The sequence below is a fragment of the Lepeophtheirus salmonis genome, chromosome 8, assembly GCF_016086655.4.
Source record: "Lepeophtheirus salmonis chromosome 8, UVic_Lsal_1.4, whole genome shotgun sequence".
In the NCBI taxonomy this organism is placed as follows: domain Eukaryota; kingdom Metazoa; phylum Arthropoda; class Copepoda; order Siphonostomatoida; family Caligidae; genus Lepeophtheirus; species Lepeophtheirus salmonis.
This window is the reverse complement of record NC_052138.2, coordinates 27,936,554-27,955,908: the sequence shown is the minus strand read 5'-3', so window position 1 is coordinate 27,955,908 and position 19,355 is coordinate 27,936,554. Positions and strand designations below refer to the sequence as shown.

The 19,355-nt window shown below is 32.4% G+C and overlaps 1 protein-coding gene across 11 annotated transcripts in view; it reads left to right on the top strand.

Annotated features, from left to right (window-relative positions):
* Window positions 1-19,355, top strand: part of Wdr62 (WD repeat domain 62) — an 84,352-nt gene that overhangs the window by 54,924 nt on the left and 10,073 nt on the right. For 6 of the 11 annotated variants that reach the window (XR_011781425.1, XR_005865931.2, XM_040718322.2 and 3 more), the window contains 11 exons: window positions 6,716-6,807; window positions 7,511-7,724; window positions 7,810-8,205; window positions 8,263-8,393; window positions 8,973-9,138; window positions 9,200-9,399; window positions 10,121-10,733; window positions 10,806-11,564; window positions 12,292-12,357; window positions 12,446-13,180; window positions 13,306-13,426. Coding sequence is in view for 8 of the 11 variants with exons in the window: in XM_040718322.2 (XP_040574256.1) it covers window positions 6,716-6,807; window positions 7,511-7,724; window positions 7,810-8,205; window positions 8,263-8,393; window positions 8,973-9,138; window positions 9,200-9,399; window positions 10,121-10,733; window positions 10,806-11,564; window positions 12,292-12,357; window positions 12,446-13,180; window positions 13,306-13,426 (3,493 nt within the window). In the remaining 3 variants the exon portion in view is untranslated. The remainder of the gene's footprint in view (window positions 1-6,715; window positions 6,808-7,510; window positions 7,725-7,809; window positions 8,206-8,262; window positions 8,394-8,972; window positions 9,139-9,199; window positions 9,400-10,120; window positions 10,734-10,805; window positions 11,565-12,291; window positions 12,358-12,445; window positions 13,181-13,305; window positions 13,427-19,355) is intronic. The other 5 variants (XR_011781424.1, XM_071890462.1, XM_071890460.1 and 2 more) reach the window with 1 other exon arrangement.

Genomic DNA, 19,355 nt, shown 5'->3' with positions numbered 1-19,355 from the left:
CATTGATTCATTTTCTTGTGATGAAGAGGACGTTTCCTTCAAATATGTATCTATGATGCAATTTTTGACGTCAATGAAAATGCTTTATCAGTTAATTACGTAAGATACAACTGCGAGCAATTGAACTTTGTCATATGATACATAATTAATGACACTGTCAAATATTAATATAGTGATGAAAAGGTTGGGAACCAATGGTCTATTCGACTGCTAATAATAATTGATTTCTAATGTAAACTATGTACGCATTTAAAATGCTTCAACTTATTTTTATACTGCTGCAGCGTAAAGAATCTTCTTGTATTAAGTACAAATTACAACTATATCTTACTAAATCCTAATTTGTACACAACATATATAAATTGTTTACAAGTTTCAATTTCTAAGCTATACAAGGATAATGTACGAGTTTTTATTTATACGTCTTACCAATAACGCCTTATTTAATTGTAACATCGTCATTTTAATTACCAACCATTAACTGACGCTATCATTAGAGTATGATCAGATAAAATTACTTTTTATGTTGACGCACCACATGTATAGTAGTACAAAATCTCAACATGTACAAAACATACATTTTATATATACTGCATAACATTGTCGATTATCTCTAGTCCATGATGAAATATTATGTATATATATACATACCTAGTACTCAAGGCAGGTTTTCAAGCCTACGCATTGACTCTCTATCTCCTGTTTACCGGTCCACTTAATATAAAATGTACTTACACATGCAAATATACATATATATTATAGTTGGTTGTCTGTCTGAAAATCATAGAACTAATTCGGCCCTTAAAAGAAGTTTGGTCAAGATTGGTTCTTAAGAAATATATTTGGTCTGGGTTGCTCTTACAAAAAACATCAGTCTCATTTAAAATTTGGTCTAGACTAATTGTATAGATGAATTGTTAATGACGTCATGTGTGTTTTAAAATTGTAAGCATTGGTACAGAAAAAATCAAGTAAGACTGGTGTTGGATCTGTATAAAAAGACTGTGGTTCTATCAGTCCGGTGCTGATTAATTTTGTTAGTCCTAGGAGCGGCTCTTATCGGTCTTGTATGGTATCTACAATAACTGGAATGGCATAGTTACTAACCTCGTCATAAGAGCTGTTTTTATCCTAAAAACTTTCCAAGAGACGAAATACCTTAAGTTTAAAGTAGGAAGTCTGTGAAGCTGGAGTTTAGTTCTAGCTTATTTTCTTCATTCTTAACTAGAAGGGAAGAAAATATAATATAGCTAGGACTGAAGGGAACCCACTTATTGGTCCTTGGGACTCATGAATGGTGAAAAAATAACGGAAGTTTAAAGTAAGGGAGATGTGTGAGGCTAGAGCTTAGTTCTAGCGATCATTGATTATTTTCTTCATTCCTTGTTAGGAGTGAAGAAAATAAAAAGATAGCTAGAAAAAGACTGATTAAGAATACAGACCGATGTAAAACTACTTAATACCGAACCGGGGGAAATTTACTTTTGGACAGAGTCTCAACATAAATATTTGTATGGAAGGGGGGTCTGAAAAGTTTCCGACCTCAATGTGTAGACGGCAGCACTTGTGTAAATAAAAGCTAGTCACATCTATCTAGCTTCGGTTGACAGTTACTCACCAAAGTTTCAGCCATTTTGGAAGGTGCAGTTGTTATCTAACAGGCGTTTAAGCGAGTTGGTGAGAGTGGTTTTGTGAAAATGGACAAAATTAAGTATGTTATTGTAACCTTTAAATAAATTTAAACAATAGCAGATATATAAAGGCTTGTTGTGTTAAAATTTGACACGTCTAAGTTAATCCAACTTGAGTCAAAAAAAAGTATCTTGTGAACATTTATTTTGTAGAGACAAGCGCCGAGTACTATTAGGAAGGGTTAAAGAGGTTGGAGGATCGTTGGAAGAAGTGTTTAGAGTTACAAGGAGGCTATGTTAAAAAAATATAAATTCAGAAAAAATATCTTGGGTCTTTGTTAGGTCGGAAATTTTTCAGACCTAATTCGTATTTATACACATATACTACTATAGAACGTCTTTAATACCCTTGACAAAAGAATTTCTTATTAGCCGTGGTATTAACTTCACGTTCCTGTGTAAGGAATATTTCTTTTTTCTTTAACACCTCCTCGTCTTCATTGAAATATATTTCATTTTTTCAAGGAAGGGAAGAAGGAAGGAAATTCGTAGGTGGTAGATCCACCTTTAAAGATCCCACGTTTCTCTCCTCTCTAAAGTCAGTCACTTAAATTAGGTATACGAAACATATATTAAATGTACAAGTAGGTGTCAGACTGCTTTGTCTGCATATTATGATCCGATCTGAATAACGAGACAGTCGTCGAGTATAACGAATATATATGCCTTTTATTTTCTATTCAAAATAATATAATCAAATCTTGGAACGAAGGATTTTTTTTTTTTTTTATTGGCAACTTTATGTTGTCGAAGTGATCATTTAAAATAGCTCTATTGCGTCGTCTACATAGCAACAATCTTGAATAAATAGCAAGAAAAGAATAAATATTCTCCAATTTATCTATATACATTGACAGTCAAACGTTTCAAAAAATATGGTTATGTTGTTTATGGGGCTGTTTTTAAGTGTTATTTTGATTAATTTCTTAGGACTATTCCCATACATTTACACAAGAAGAAGTGATATAAATACATTTTGTCAAAGTTTTTTCAGAACAGGTTTTTTGAACTACACTTATAGGAAAAACTTTTCAAAATTACATTTTTTAGAAAAGACAAAATTTAAAAAAAAAATGCCTATAATGAATATTGTTTTTTAGCAAATTTAGTTCAAATTTCGACAACATACTTTCACTTTTTGACCAAAAAACGTTTTGTTTTCAACAAATTGGACAATAGTACTTTAGTTAAAGATTTGTCAATAATGAATTTTATATTCATATTTCTTGGATGACTTGAAATACTCAAGAAAGTAGTCATAAATATTTATTTGATTTGTGAGACTTCCGGATCTGTTTTTAATCAATTTCATAATGACGATAAATCCTTGCTACTTTAAGTGCAATTTGTTGTGTTTTCTCAAACGGATAATAATTCCTCGAAGAATACAAAATTAATCCCCACTCAATTTTTATAAATTTTATTCCAACGGTTCTTTTCTACTAAAACAAGAAATGACTATTAGAAATAATTTTTTTATGTTTAAACATCGATTTATCAGACTTTCTAAAATATATCGCAATCTTAAATGGATCGATTTCTTAACTTATTCTGAACTGTATTTATCTCCTAATTGAATTATGACTTATTTATTCCCAGAAGAATTACAAGAATTTATTACTATTTTTATTTAAAGAATGCTTTTTATTCATGATATAACATGGTAAAAATATATAGATTTTGAAGGACAATCATCGGTACAGGTTTTTTAGTATTTGATGAACTGTTTGAATGGATCTAAAGCTTTAAAGCAAAGTGTAGGAACGCCCCTATTAGCTTGAGTAGATTCATAGTCTTGCTGATTCCTTTTTTTCCATTTTTATTATACCACAAATGACGTCACACTATGATTTTTTGTCATTTTGCATTATTCGTATGCATTTTTTTATTCCCTTGGCAGAATTTACTTTGTACATTCGTTTAAAAGCGTGAATTAACGGAGACTGTGTAATTAGTTATTAGTAATAAAGAGGCTGGTTTTATTTACATATAAGAGTAGCCACTAGGGCGCCTTCTATCCAGCCAAAACCTGACAAGATCTCAAATTTTTTAAACACAAAAAAGAACTCGAATTTCTGTTGAAAATTTAAATTACTCCATGGATTAATTTTTCTTCTAAATTTTTAAACTTTGAGCTTGAATTCTTCACATTTCATAATGTTTAAAATCCTATTGAGTTTTGCCGCGATACTAGCGCATTGCATCAGCAAATAAGTTGTTACAGTTGTTAAACAGTATCTATTAAAAGCTCATACCCGAGCAAAAAAGTGTCTCTAAGACCACTTACCTTCTTATAAATATTGATAACATGGTTTTTGTTTAAATATTTGACTTGATCATTGCTCATATGCAAACTAAAATGATTTTCCTCGAAATTGAGAGTGGATTACAATTGTGTTTCTCAACGCATTATACGAAATATTTATCTACAAATTATTTGGAGACGTCGTAAATTACACTACTTAAAGTAGTCAAAATAGATCATCATAATATTGGAGCCAATATAAGCCTTTTAAATCAAATAAAGGTTCTAAACTACAGCTAGAATTCTGGATCTATTGGGCAGTATATATTATTTATTTATATATTAAATTGAAAATTAGAATTTGGTTCAAAATTGTTTTCATGTTAACGTAGGACATATGTAATAATAGTTGAGCAGCCCAGTTCTATACATATGAGCGAATTAATGATACAATGTTAATGGGCTTGTACATCTACATCTAGATACAAAAAAAATATTTTAATCTGGTAAATATTCATTTTTAAGCATATGTGATAAAGTAAGTCATCAACTTATGATAGGTATTTGCATTATAACCAGATGGTGTGGACTTGCTGCTATTCTGTTCAATGCAGTTTGCAGACTATCTAAATATATTGTACTATGTACTCGTAAGTAGAAAATATGAAGAAAAAAAAACATGTGGGCGACATGAGTAGAACCTACGGCTCCTTTCCTTGTAAAAACACGCAACTGCGCAATGTCACTCTAAAATAAAGGATCAATCAAGATATTATACGTATCTAATTTTGGCATCTCTATATATGTATATACAACCAGAGATATTATTGTTGATAATTTTTCCACACTTAAGAACATTCAATGACTTGGAAGAGTTGCAGCAGTGCCTGTATCTACTTAGACCCTAAGTATGTACAATAATAGACTGTTTCATTTTTGGGATGATATTTTATGGCCTTTTCTGCGGGGGGAAAATAAAAAAAAATAACTCAGGCCATTTTAATTTGAAAAAAAATGTTAATTCTGTCATATTTCGTTTTCATCTCGTTTGCAATCTTGTAAAGAAAATAAAATATTTGTTTTATTCAGACGAAGCCTTTCAAAAAAATAATTTTGCTTCATCTTCCAGGGCAGTACTTCCCTACCACAAAAATCTTCAGTGTATTTTATCATTAGCTGTCGAAATATTTTGCTTCTTTTCTTCTAATTAGTGTTCTGAACGTTGATTGGAATATTTCGAATTAGCTGTCTTTAAGGTGTTGTGAACAATGATTGAACAATAGTTCCATAGTTAGGACAAATTGCCGAACTACCAAATGATCTTGGACCTTCCCCTGTTTATTTTTGAAAGAAAGGTTGAAAGGTTGCGTGATAGAATAAAGCTAACGACCTGCTTCGTCTAGTAATCGTCATGCAACAAACATATGTAAACGAATACATTTCATCTACTCGTAGCTGACGAATTAAACTGTTTTTAAGCCCTAAATATGACTAATATTGCAAAATTTAGTTTGCAAATGGTCAATGTCAGTGCTAAGATATTTTTTTTTAGTGTTTGTTTAATTGGTCAGACGGAGTTGCACTGATTCAGTATAAGTGCATATTATAGTATTGCATTTACTCGATCTGACCTAGGAATAGTCTTTGAAGTCCATATACATTAAGTGTATTTCGTTCTCTAGGAATGGCCGGGGCGTGAACCTACGCAGATTGAGTTCAATAGAATAATTTATCCTGAACATTTTGTCAATTGAGTTACGTCGTTTCATTTTCAAATTAAAACGACCTGTACCACGCCAAAAGTAGCCTAAAAGGACTCAAACTTTGCCAAAGTTAGGTTTTTATTGTCCCTAGTAGAAAAAAACTTTGTGCAGGGGGGCAAAAATATTTAGCCGAAAACGGGACAATCTACTATACATACAATGTACAAAATATTTCATCGGAAGTCCTTTTGAGAAGGAAACATTTTACTGCCTGTAATCGTAAAATAAAGATGGTATGTCATACTTATCTATAATACATGTATTTAAAGTTAACATCGTAGGTGGAAAGGACGTGCTTCCTTGCGGTTGTGCCCATTTTTTACCTATCTATCTACTACCTTTCCCCCCATTTCCCACGCTCATATTCATTCCTTTTCAATTTCAATGGGTACAAAGTTAGTGTATTATGTAATAATTATATTATGTTTTTATATATTCCTGACAATTAATTAATTAGTTTTCACCATTCAATAAGCTAGTAATCAGAGGTGCTGCTGGTTTTAATCATTTGGGGGTAAGGGGGGGGGGGCTTATCCCATAAATTATATATGTCGTTATATAATTAGGTTTATTATATATATACTAGCAGAGGATGCCTTCGTTGCAGTGCTCAATAGAGGGGAATGAAAACAAAAAATGAATGTAGAAGAAAAGAGACAAAGAGAGGAGTGTAGAAAGATACTGAGGAGAAGAGAAGAGGAGAGAAAGAGTGAAGAAAAATTAGGTGTTATCTCGGTCAAAAACAAGCTCATAATTACCTCGGAGTCCCCAAAAAATATCATAGAAATATCCCTGCTTATTTTGCTACATTTAAGACTGATCTGTCTGACCATTTTGGATTCCATGTGTGATATCACCAAAAACAGACTAGCAAATATATATGACTGACACCACTGCCAATAATTATTGTCGCTTTTTTTATAAATAACTTATTATTTTCAATTTTATTTATTTACTTATACAAGATGCAACAATGTTATATCCTCTTAACATATATTTATTTGTTTATTTTGAAGGTTAAATTGGAACGAGTTTTGGGTCTAACAGTTCCTAGTAATGCTGGTCTTGCTTCTTCTCCTGCCACTGGTATCGTCGCATATCCTGCAGGGTAAGTCATTTTTTATATACATCTGTACCGATAGTGTTAAAAGTACATAGTGAATTAGAGTCCCATTAACTTTAACGTTATTCAATGAAGAGTATTCTGCGTAGAGATTTCATTACACTAGTCAAAAATATTGCAATCGGATGATGGAGTCTCAGTCCACAATGCAAAAATGGTACAAATACAATTTGGAGCATTTTTGGGACAAAACTAGAGTTGTGTCTCGGTATTGTCTCATACCGTTATGGTTTCTAGTGCGACGAACTAATTTAGTCTCAATGTAAAGTTCAGTCAGTGAAATTATCTGATTTTAACCTTCTTGACTGTACAATGTAGGATATGGTCGAATGGAGGTAATTACCATCTCTTGGCTCAGAAAGGACTCCCCCTGACGGCAACTGCAGATACAAAATATTTTGGAATATCGTTTGTCAGAACAAGAGCAAGGTCACTGAATGAAGTATTTGTCAATTTTAGGACAATATTAAACCTCTAAAAAATGAATGAATAAATATTCAGTGAGTAATTTAATTTTATTGATGGGACTCTAATCCTGGACCACATTTTAAACATACCTTTCTCCTATTTTTGTGTGAGTTAAATAATTAATGATTAATTAACGAACTGCATGAATTGTTTTTGATGTTCTTTTTTTTTTCTCCTTCTTCTCACATTTTGATCCCTCATCTAATTACACACCATTTAGTTGTACTGTGGTACTCTATAATCCTCGCAAAAACCGTCAGAGCCATGTTACTAACCTCTCTCGCAAGACCATTACATCCGTTGGATTTTCAGAAGACGGTAGGTTTCTCGTGACAGGAGAGTGTGGTCATCTTCCGAGTGTACGAATATGGGATGTGCATGAAAAAAATATGATTGCAGAGTTCTCTGGTCACAAATTTGGTATAAACTGTGTCGTAAGTCATCCTTATCCCTTTTACTTTCATCTTGTTAGAAATGAACTACATTCTTATCTCTCTTTCTCTTCCTTTTCTTGATTAGGCATTTGCTCCAAATAACAAGTATGTGGTCTCTGTTGGGTCTCAGCATGATATGATAGTCAACGTATGGGACTGGAAAAATAATGTCAAAGTTGCTTCCAATAAAATCTCCACCAAAGTGAAAGCCATTTCCTTCTCGGAAAACGGCAATTATTTTGTCACAGCCGGTAACCGGCATGTCAAATTTTGGTATTTAGAATATTCTCGCTCCAAATACAAGGATCCTATGCCTCTCATGGGTCGATCTGCTATTTTGGGGGAGCAAAGAAATAATTATTTCTGTGATGTATCCTGTGGTAGAGGAGAAATGGGGGACTCAACATACGCCATTACTAAGTCTGGGCTTTTATGTGAATTTAATAATCGAAGGTTGTTAGACAAATGGGTTGAGTTACGGGTAAGTTATTGGCCTTATTTCCCTCTAATACTACTCTTAATGACACATATCTTTTAGACCCAAAATGCTAATTGCCTCAGTGTTGGAGAGGATTATGTTTTCATCGGATGTGGGGATGGAATAATACGGTGCTTCTCTCCACATACACTTCAATTTATCACCACACTTCCAAGAACGCATTATTTGGGGTAATTATCTTTGTTTTTATGGTGTCCGGTACTTTTGCCTTAAACTATTTCACCTTAGGACATATTTCCTCAAGGATATTTCGCCTTATATGTCTGATAAGTGAATAAGGTTTATACGTCGTGTTTTTATGTGGGTTTTTTTTGTTGGTTTCTTTTTTTGGTTGAAATTGATCTTCCTTTAGAATTTTTTAATCAAAATATGTAATGTCGTGTGGTGTTTTTCTTTTTTTTTTTTCTTATTATACTAATTTTATTACCTATTTTGTCTCTGGTTCGAATTCATTACATATTTAGATTTAGTTGGTGTATGCATTGAAATTTTGGGCATACTTCCATCATTTTTTCAATAAAGAACAACTTTTTCATCAATTTTATAGTAATACACATTACATATTTTGATAAAAAAATTCTAATGGCAAATCAATTTTAATCAAGAATCAACAATAACGACGTATAAATCTCATTTATTTATATAAATATATAAGCAAAATGTCCTGAGCCAAAATAGTTTAAGGCAGAAGTACCTAGCGCCGTTTTTTAATATAACTTTAGTATTTAATTGTATATATTTTTTTTTAGTGTTGATGTTTCAAAAGGTTTGAGTATTAGTCACATGGCATCTCACCCTCCGACTGCTAAATATCCCGATGCTAAAGCTATCACCTATGATGAGCAAAACTTTAAAGTTACAGTTGTCTATAACGATCATAGTATATACGTTTGGGATGTCAGAGATATTAAAAAGGTGTTTTATTTCATATTTGTTTTATTTTTTTTAAATTTTCTATTCTTATTTAATTTTCTAGGTTGGAAAGTCACACTCTTTTATTTTCCATTCTGCTTGTATTTGGGGTCTAGAGATTTATCCCTCCTTTATAGATGGTGAAAAGAAGAATCCACAGCAAAAACCCGTTTTGCCTCCTGGTTCCTTTATTACGTGTAGTTCGGATGATACAATTAGGATTTGGAACTTAAGTTCCAACATGTCTCACAGTACTTTATATAGGTTTGTTGTGGCTGCATTTATTTACGTACTCACTAGAGTGTCTCATTTACCGGGTAACCAATTTTTAAGCTTTATTATTAATATAGCCAAGTTGGAACTTTATGAAGGAATGTTCCCAAAAAGTCATTTTTTATAAGAAATGACAATGTTGCATCAAACGTGCGCCTCACATTAAAAAAGAAAAGGATAGTACATTTATAGAAAATAATTAATGTGACTTTAGATGAGGTTATGCAGCAAGTGTGTGCTGCATAGGCTTAGCCAGGGAGCGCTCTAGCGGCTAAAGTATTCCTTGGGTCATATTAAAAAAGGAAAGTTCATATATTTAGAATTGTAAATAATAAGAATTTTATAGCGTTGCAAGTTTTTTGCTATTGACAAAGTTATATATTTTAATGGAAAGTGTGTCGATGCCTAGTTACTCCGGAAAATGATAGGAACTACCGCTAGTAATTAATAATGTGAACTTAAAGTAATTTACTCTTAAAATTAAGAAATAAATATCTGTAAAGCGGTTACGGTATTAAAATATTTGCACTGTAGTATATTTAATTAATTACAACATAAATGAAAGTTACATTACAAAATACTTAAATGGGAGATTTCTCGGTAATCTCATAGGTGTAAACCCTGGGAAAACGTGATCTTGAGATCCTGTGAGAGAAACCCTAATATTATTATCTTCTGAAATAACTCTAACCGTCTTTTGTTCTCTTTATAGACGAAATATATATAGTGATGAACTATTGAAAACTTTATACGTGGACAGCGAATTAAATCACATCAAAGAACTAGATAATTCAAATGTAGATAAAGGAGTCGGTGGAGGAAGTGTTAGCGGTGGAGGTGGATCCAACGGCGGTGAAACAGTTGTTGACCAACGTAACGGTGTGAGATGCATCCGGATATCTCTGGATGGAAAACATTTAGCATCGGGTGATCGATCTGGTAACATACGAGTTCATGACTTACAATTCATGGATGAAATATGCAAAATTGAAGCACATGACGCTGAAGTTTTATGCCTTGAATACTGTGGTCCCATTGAGAATTCAAAAGGAAAGTATTTGTTGGCTTCAGCCTCAAGGGACAGATTAATTCACATCTTTAACGCCACTAGAGATTATAACTTTTTAACCACCTTGGACGATCATAGTTCAAGTATAACTGCTGTTAAGTTCCTACCTTCTCCATATATTCAAATGGTATCTTGCGGAGCGGATAAATCTATTATTTTTCGAGATATTAACGTGGACAAGCAAAAGGGTCTTCCTGAATTTTCAAGAGGTACTCACGTTGTGGGCAAAACGACACTCTATGACATGGAAGTTGACGTAAGTTTTTTGCTTTTACCTTTAAAGTCTTAAAATATTATACATCTGCATCTCTGTACTTGTGCATTTCAGCACAATGCAAAACACATTTTAACAGCTTGTCAAGATCGAAATATACGAATATACACAGTGGGCAATGGAAAACATTTAAGGACTTTTAAGGGCTCTGTCAGTGATGATGGAACCCTAATTAAAGTGGTGTTAGACCATAGTGGTCTCTATGCTGCCACAAGTTGTACGGATAAAACCCTCGCCATTTATGACTACTATTCCGGGGAGTGTATGGCTACCATGTTTGGTCATTCTGAGCTAGTAACAGGACTCAAATTTACAGAAGATTGTAAACATTTGATCTCTGTTTCTGGGGATGGTTGCATCTTTGTTTGGCGATTACCTCATGAAATGACTTCAAATATGATAGCAAAATTAGCAACTGTCTCAAGAAAGGACAGTAGTTCTCGTATCTACATTGGAAATAATAATGAAGAATATTTTGGTTCTCCACCTCCTGACATGATGCATCCTACAGTAAACCGAGATGAAGAAGACGATTCATATCGCTTTAGTGTTGGAAAACTGCCTATTTGGGCAAAAAAACAAATGACAGAGCGGAAGACTACTCTATCACCTCCCCATTCACCTCAAACAGGAACTAAAAATTCAGTTGATTATCCAAAAGGGCGATGGGCCCAAAGAGTCGGCTCTCGTGGAATGACCGTCAAATCTCATTATGACAGTGACTCAGTTATACCTTTTCCTAAGAAATTTGATTCTAACTATAACAACAGCAAGGATAGTTCACTGGAGACTGGAGAGTATAAGCAACAAAAAGTAGGTCATTCACATTTATATATGAGGTCTGTTCATCAAAATAAAAGCAAGCTAGCATAATGATTTCTTTTTAATATTAGAATGTACATCTGCACTATTCAACTAATTAATTAATTACCCATCAAATATTTCAATGCTCAACCCTAGCATATAGCTAGTTAATATATGCAGAGCTTTTGAAAGGTATTTATAACTTGCTAAAGTTAAACACTGAGCAAAAAGCTATATGTTAGCGTTCAAAGACGGAGCAAAAATACTAGAAATTAAATGCAGAACATAAAAAATAAAAGTACAAATTATTAGCTAAACAACGCAGTCATATAGCTATCAAAATCCATACCGATAAATTATTCCAGAAATGACAATTAAATGTCTGGGAAATGATCAGTTATAATTATTTAAGAAAACATATGATAAATTCTATTTGAAAGGCCATATCATAGTTAATTGAAGGCTCTAGTTTATAGCTTACTTTACTTTGTATCTCAACCCATTCCAGAAAATTGAATTCAATGCCATATTTGACTACCGAAATATGTGTATGAAATATTTGGGTCCTTTGTATGTATGAAGGGAAAAATAATTTAATATTTCATATTGAATTAGTATTTTCTGCATCTTTACTCGAGATTGCTTTTGTGTTGATGCGGCACAACTTTTTATCATATAAAACGTATATTTTGTTCTATTTTTTATATATTTACTTGCTTTTTTGTTGTTTTTTGAGGACCTTGAGGATGACTACAGTCTCTCTGAAATTGAAAATAACCGTGGTACTTCACCTCAGCAACAAGTAAGTTACTTGATATTTAAAATGACTATAATTTTGATATCTATGGTTATGAATAATACACACTAATTGTGGATGTATTTAATTATAGAAAGATAGTCAAGATAGTCAAAGATCGAAATTACGGCTGGATGCATTACCTTCTCATCTTCGTCCTGGTAATAGAAACACTGATGAATCTTCTTTAGGTTCTTTTAATCTTGACAATACAGAGCATGATGCTGATATAGACGAATATAGTGATGGTTTAACAACCCAGGATGATGGGGGTGAAAGCACAGAGCCAGAAGTCACGGAGCGAACAATGTACTTTGGGCAATCCGAAGAAACTCCAGGCGTTTACACTGTCAATGCCATGGATGTTGATGAGCTTCGTAGATCACAGCGCCGAAGTAAGAAACCTGGAAAGGGCATTGAGCGGTTACAACAAGGGAGTAGCAGTAATAGCAATACAGCTGAAGTTCTCACTACTCCATCACAAGATTCGGATTCAGATGACTCTGAGGAGGAAGATGAGGAAGATGAAGAAGTTTCGACACCAAGTGCTGATAAAAATATCCTTTCCATCCTTTCTGTCAGCTCGGAAAATGTGGATTTAGTTGGACGAAGGGAAAGATTTCTCAAATCGAATTTTGAGTCTTTGGGCAGCAATAGTGGACTCGTTACTGAATCAAATTCATTTTCAAATCAGTATCGAGAAGGATCGGCACTTCATCGAAATGCCAGCACTATTGCTCGAGCTCAATCTTTTAGAGACAAAGAACAAAATAGGAAAAGGGAGGAACTTCAACGAAGGATTGAAGAAACTAAAAAGAAGTTGCAGAACGTAAGAAATAATCTCTTGAAAATATAGAGTTTAAGAAATCGCTTTCAAATATATATTACCCTTTTTTCCCCTTTTTTTTACTTTTTTTTTTAATGAACAAATAATACTATTTTTATTAATTATAGATTGGATATCGCTCAATGATTAAAGGTAGTCAGAGCATATCAGATCTCAGCATGCACATTCCTGAAAAAGATTTCTCAGAAGGATCAGCTAGTCGACCTACAAGTAGAAATTCTGCAAGAGGTAATGTATTTATGGGGCTATTTTTATTTTGGTTTATGTAGGTATATTTATGTACGGAACATTTTGCGTAACGTCATTATAGTTGATGTTGCCCGTGTTGGGAGCCTAAACTACCATGTTTTAAAACAATGAAAAGCCTTTTTCCATAAATATTAAAGAAACTAATTGACTATTATATATCAAAATGTTAGAAACGTATAAAAAGACTTAGATCGTACTTTCTGTAATAATTTTATTCCTCTATTGCCTAGTTTTATTATATATGAGGCATTATTTGTATCGTTATACAATTTTATATCCGTATGGAACATACAAATTAACTATTGCAATGGAAAACATGAGATATTTCTATCTATTTATCGTACTTTTATCGTCCCTAATCGATCAACAAAAAACAAAAGCTTAAATATCTAGCAATTTTATTGGGATTTTCAGTACATATTACTTTGATTTAACTTACATAAATATCAGTGTTTATAATTGGCATTAAGTTGTTTTCAATGGAAGTAGAGTGTTTTTCTTTATTTTTAAAGCCATATGATTGAAATTTGAACCCTTAAGATAAATCTTGATTAAACTCCATGAAATGGTTTAAAGAATAATAATTAAAAAATTTAACACCTGCATTGAATACTACTTAATGGCAATGATAAACACTGATATTTTAGTATAATCAATGTAATACATACTAATAAAAACCCTGGATAGATCTTTTTTTTTTATCGATTAGGTAGGAAAAAGTACAATTATTTCCGTTGTAATAGTTAAATTTATACTAATGGAATGAAGATTATATAAAGATGTAGAAGTATACTTTTAATACATTTTAAAGTAAGATAAAAATAAGCATAAGAGGGATGAATTTTTGATCGACAGCAATTTATAAATCTTCACACTTTTCCTGAATATGAATGAAAAAAAAAGTTTGTTTTTTTATAAGAAAAATGTATTTAGGCCCTCAAAATAGCGGACATCTTCAATGCTTACGTCTCATGAAACTGTTCTATTGTATACCTTCACTTATAGCGTAAACCTTGAGTATATATTATAGTCAAAATAATCTAATTGCATATTGAGTTATATTATTTATTTATTTTTCAAATTGTATGCTTTACATATATCTAACATGTTGTTGTCCAGGTTTTTTCTATTCACCTTCATCATATTTAAATTTTCGAACGTCCGGAACTCTGAGTGAAACTGATGCATCAGTCTTTCGTCGTAGAAATAATTTCTCGCAATACCATCATCATGCCCTACTTCTAGCCACACCACGTGATCATCATCATCTTGTTTCTTCTTCAACCCCAAAAGTGACCCACTCACATACTAAATTGAGACGGACACTCTCTGCTCGTTCCAGCAGAGTTCGTAATTTGAAGAAATCATCTGTTCGATCCAGTTATTCTTCCGACTCTGATTCTTCCTCTCATACCGTGGGCGGTGGTTTTGGTGATTATCTTTCAAGTTTGTCTGCATGTCCTCCTCTGGTTGGGAATCTGCCCACCAGCTCTTCCACCCTTGATAAATGTTACGGGCATTCCAGTCTATGTAGGCACATAAGTATGCCTTTCTCTGATCTCCCATCTATTGGAAAAGATACTGGAGATGCTGCATTCTTGTCCGAGTCTGAAACTGTCATAAGTGATTCCTTCTCTGATGGTGATTCATTGTCCTTACATATTAAAGAAGAGAAAATCAGTCCTCGCAAAGAAAGAATAATTACAGAAAGACTTCGAGAAATGGCTGCCAAATTTGAAAGAGATGAAATGGTGAGCATGGAAAAAGAATTGGAATTTCTTGAAAAGGAGTTGTGTCGTCGCCGAAAGAAAAGGAATATATGGAATTCCTTGACTAGGAGATTGTCCAAAGAAATATTTGGAAAATTTAATGAGAACATTAGAGTCTTAGAGAATAGTGAGATCCCTAAACCCATCTACAGCAATGTCCAAGAGTTTCATCCTGATTCAAAAACCCATGAAGAAATGTGCAGAAGGTCTAAACGCCGTCCATCCTCTTTTTTTAATCTTAAAAATATATCTGCGGCCTCCTCAATTACAATTCATTCCTCTCCTAATACACCCTCTCTCTCAGAGTTCCCTCCCTCCATCTCTAAAAAGAACCTACGGAGTCATCGAAGATGCAGATCTCTGACACATAATTATAGGGTCTATGCTCCTCCCTTTTTAACGTCTTCTCCTCCTATAGGGGCTAAATCAATGTGGATTCCCATGACTTCTGCCACATTAGGACGGAATAGAGCAGTTGTTGTCTCTTCTGCTCCCTCTAATTTGACCAGGAGAATTTCTCTTCAGAATTTGTCTTGTATTAACAAATGTGAAATAGGTTAGAAAAAGGGAGTCTTCTTATATATTTTTGATTTTGTTATTCATTCATTTGTTCCTTTTTTTTTTTTTTTTTTTTTGGTATTATTATTTTATACTAGACTGGTCTTACATTTAGTGTTCGTTTGTTTGTTTTTTCAAAATGTTGGAGGGATGTAGTTCAAAAATGTTCCTTTTCATTATTAAATAATAAATGCCTCATTAATCAAAGTTTAAAGTAGTGACTCCCAACCTTTTCATCACTGCAGAACCGCTATAATTATATCTTGGGGCATATAAAATATGCCCATGCAAATGAATTATTTATTATTCATGTAATCATGACTATGCTCAGTAGAGATCAAAGGCTCCGAGGAATTCCATTTGGGAATCATTGGTTAAGAGGTTGTGCATCGCTTTTGAAGTTTATAATATTTCATAATTTGTAGAAAAAAAGATTCCATAAAACAACATAAAAAAGCCTAATTTTAATAAATTACTATTTTAGAGGAAAAATTATCTTTCAAAAGTTTTTTTATTCAACTTTCTCCTAAAATGAATATTTCTTATTAGGAATGACAAATAAAGTATGATCGTACCGAGCACTATTTCTGTTCTTATGTTTAACATAAGATCCATACTTTTTTATAAGTTTTTCAAATACTAAAAAAATGAATATTTTTAGTGAACCTGATAACATTTAATTTGTGCTTTACTCTGGCATGGCTATGTTGTATTCCTCATTGTAAAGTATCGTCCAAGAAAACCCTAGAATCACCTCATATCTCCAACGTTGTATGTTATCAATAATTAGGTATAATATGTGGCCTGTCAACAAAACAGACAGGTAGAATGATTTTTCTCAAAATTGAGTGCGGATTACATTCTTTGGCAAATTATCGTCAGCTTCTATGAAGAAATTATTATTATCAAACCTTGGGAGGACCCATAAGTTCCACTTAAAGTGAACAAAATTGATAATAATAATAAAATAGTAAAAAAATTGTATTTTTTTTTTTGAAAGGGGCCATATCTCTTAAATCAAATAAAAGTTTTAATTTATACATAAAATTCTTGAGCATCTTAAATCATTCGATAAATTTGAATTATAAGCGCATAATTTACTCAAATAAGTTTGTGGAATATTGGATTATATGAAGTAAAATAAGTAAATCGGGATTGTCTCCTTTTCTTGATTTTTGTTCGAGATTGCTTTTATGTTGACACGCCACAAATGTGGTTCTAATTTAATGACAACAGGATTGTTATTACTGGGGGCCAAAAATTAGTAGTATTTATCAGCCTATTCATGGCGAGTCATCCAAAATCACACCTCCCCAATGTCTAAATTGTGATTATGTTCTCTGGACAAGAATAATTACTAATATCCATTTTACTAAAATATGCGTTTTTTTCACTGTGGAAAACACTTTATAGAAAAGTTTATACTATAAACGGCTTTATTTTGATTTATATTGACTATTTTCTGGTAAAAATACTATTTTGACATTACGGCAACCTCTAATAGATATCTTATATTAATAAAGTAAAGATGGTCTGGATGGATGTTTGGATGCCGTAATGTCATTTTTTATCGAAGAAATACAAATGTAGCAACTACTGTGTGAAGTTAATGCTCAAGGGATATGTGTAAAGAAAAACGGTTGTAATCTAAATATAATTATAATATTTTCCCTGCACTAATGGTATTTTAATTATAAAAGTTTAATCTCTTTATAGTAGTAATCCCTTTTTTCTCTGCAAAATTGTATAAAAGGAAGCTGATATTTACAAGGGTCTTAATTCATTAGTACCACAAGTCTTGCTCCCGCCTTCTCCTCGTGTTTTTACAAAAAAAAAAAAACATATCTAATAATGCTTAGCGTGTTACATTTAAAAATAAAAGCTGTTTAGTAAAGCTCAGCGTGTCATATTTAATAAGAAAAGAAAAGGAGAGTAGATATTTAATTTATTAGAACCCATTTAATCGAGAGTTTGTAACTCTGAGCAATCCTGTGTATTCCCACTAGTTGATCAATGTGGCTCAAACTTTCTATTTTTTTTATTTTTAACTCATCTAAGGGAACATTTTAAGAATATGTTCCCCCAACATTTTGAGAGTGAAAAAACCACTAAATTTAAGAACCAGTCTATTATACATATTTTAATTAAATATTATTTGGTTGAATGATGACTGAGGAGACAGCTCCATCCACTTAGTTTTTGTTCTCTTCTTCCATTCTTCTCTTTCAATCTACAAATCATAAGATGAATGCGTTCGAAATTTGTGAATGATTTTATCCTTTAGTTCTACAGTCTACTTACTATCTACCTACCTAGCATGTTGCCTTCTTATTCAGTTATGTGTGTACAACGTTGTACACACATAAATATAACTACTTGTGTTTTATGTTATGCCATTAATTGCTCATATATTTATTTTATGTTTTATAATGAACCTGAGAACTACCTTCTATCAATATTAGACTCTCCCTTTTTGCGTGAATGATTTCTTCTTTTATTAGCATACAGAAAGGACTTTTCAGCTGGTTTGCAATAAAAAAACTGATTTTGTCAAAGTCTTTTTGGTAATTTTTGCTATGGTACAGGTCATTTTAATGTTTAAAAAAAAAAGAATTTTCAGATCAAAATGGGGCATTTTTAACCCTCTTCTATCCTGTTACGATGATGCTATCAATTAAAAATAATACTTTTTAGCATTTGGTTAAATGGGTAAAAAATATTTTGCACTTTGTTCTTTGTAATTCAACCCCCTAAGAGCGTGTTTAATGATTTGCAATTTCTGTATTGTATCAAAAATATAATGATCCTCCATTTTGTTCAATAAATATCACTTCATTTTAATTTGTTATCTTTATTATTAAAGCAAAGTTGGTTTGTTTGGATTTTTCCCCGTGCCTCATTTTTGAGTGTTATTAGTTGATACAACTAATAAGAATATAGCAACGAGCGTGTGTGAGTTTTGTTATTGGTAATCTGAACAGTGTTTTTTTATTTTCAAAAGCTGTTATCACTTGAGGATTTCTTGGTGAGTTATCTTCTAAAACATCAAAGGAAAATGTGTCTATTCATCGACACCTAATAACCCCGAGCTATGTCGTGTACTACTGCTAGTACATATTTGATGAAACTTACAAACTTCAAATGTGTTGACCCTTTAAATGATTATAAACAAGGTGCAAAATATTTTTTAGTCGTAAACCAAATATTAAAAAAATATAATAAGTACCATTTTTAACTCTGCATCATATTTTGGACAGTACAAGAGGTTTCAAAATTGCCAATTTTTACCTAAAATCCCAGTAATATAATACATTAAAAAGGGCCAAACTTTGCCAAAATCTCATTTTGAGTGTCTCCAGCAGAAAATATTTTTGTGCAAGGGAAACAAGTATTCACCCGAATACGGGGCAGTCTAAAGTATATGATGTGTAGAGAAGTGAAAATGCACGTATTTTTAAGCATGCAATAATATAATTGTACAAGAATGAAAACTTGTACAATTGTATCCTCACACACTTAAAAATGATCCCATATTCACTTCTCTAGACTGATATGTTCCTTCTCAGCTATCTTTGCTTTTG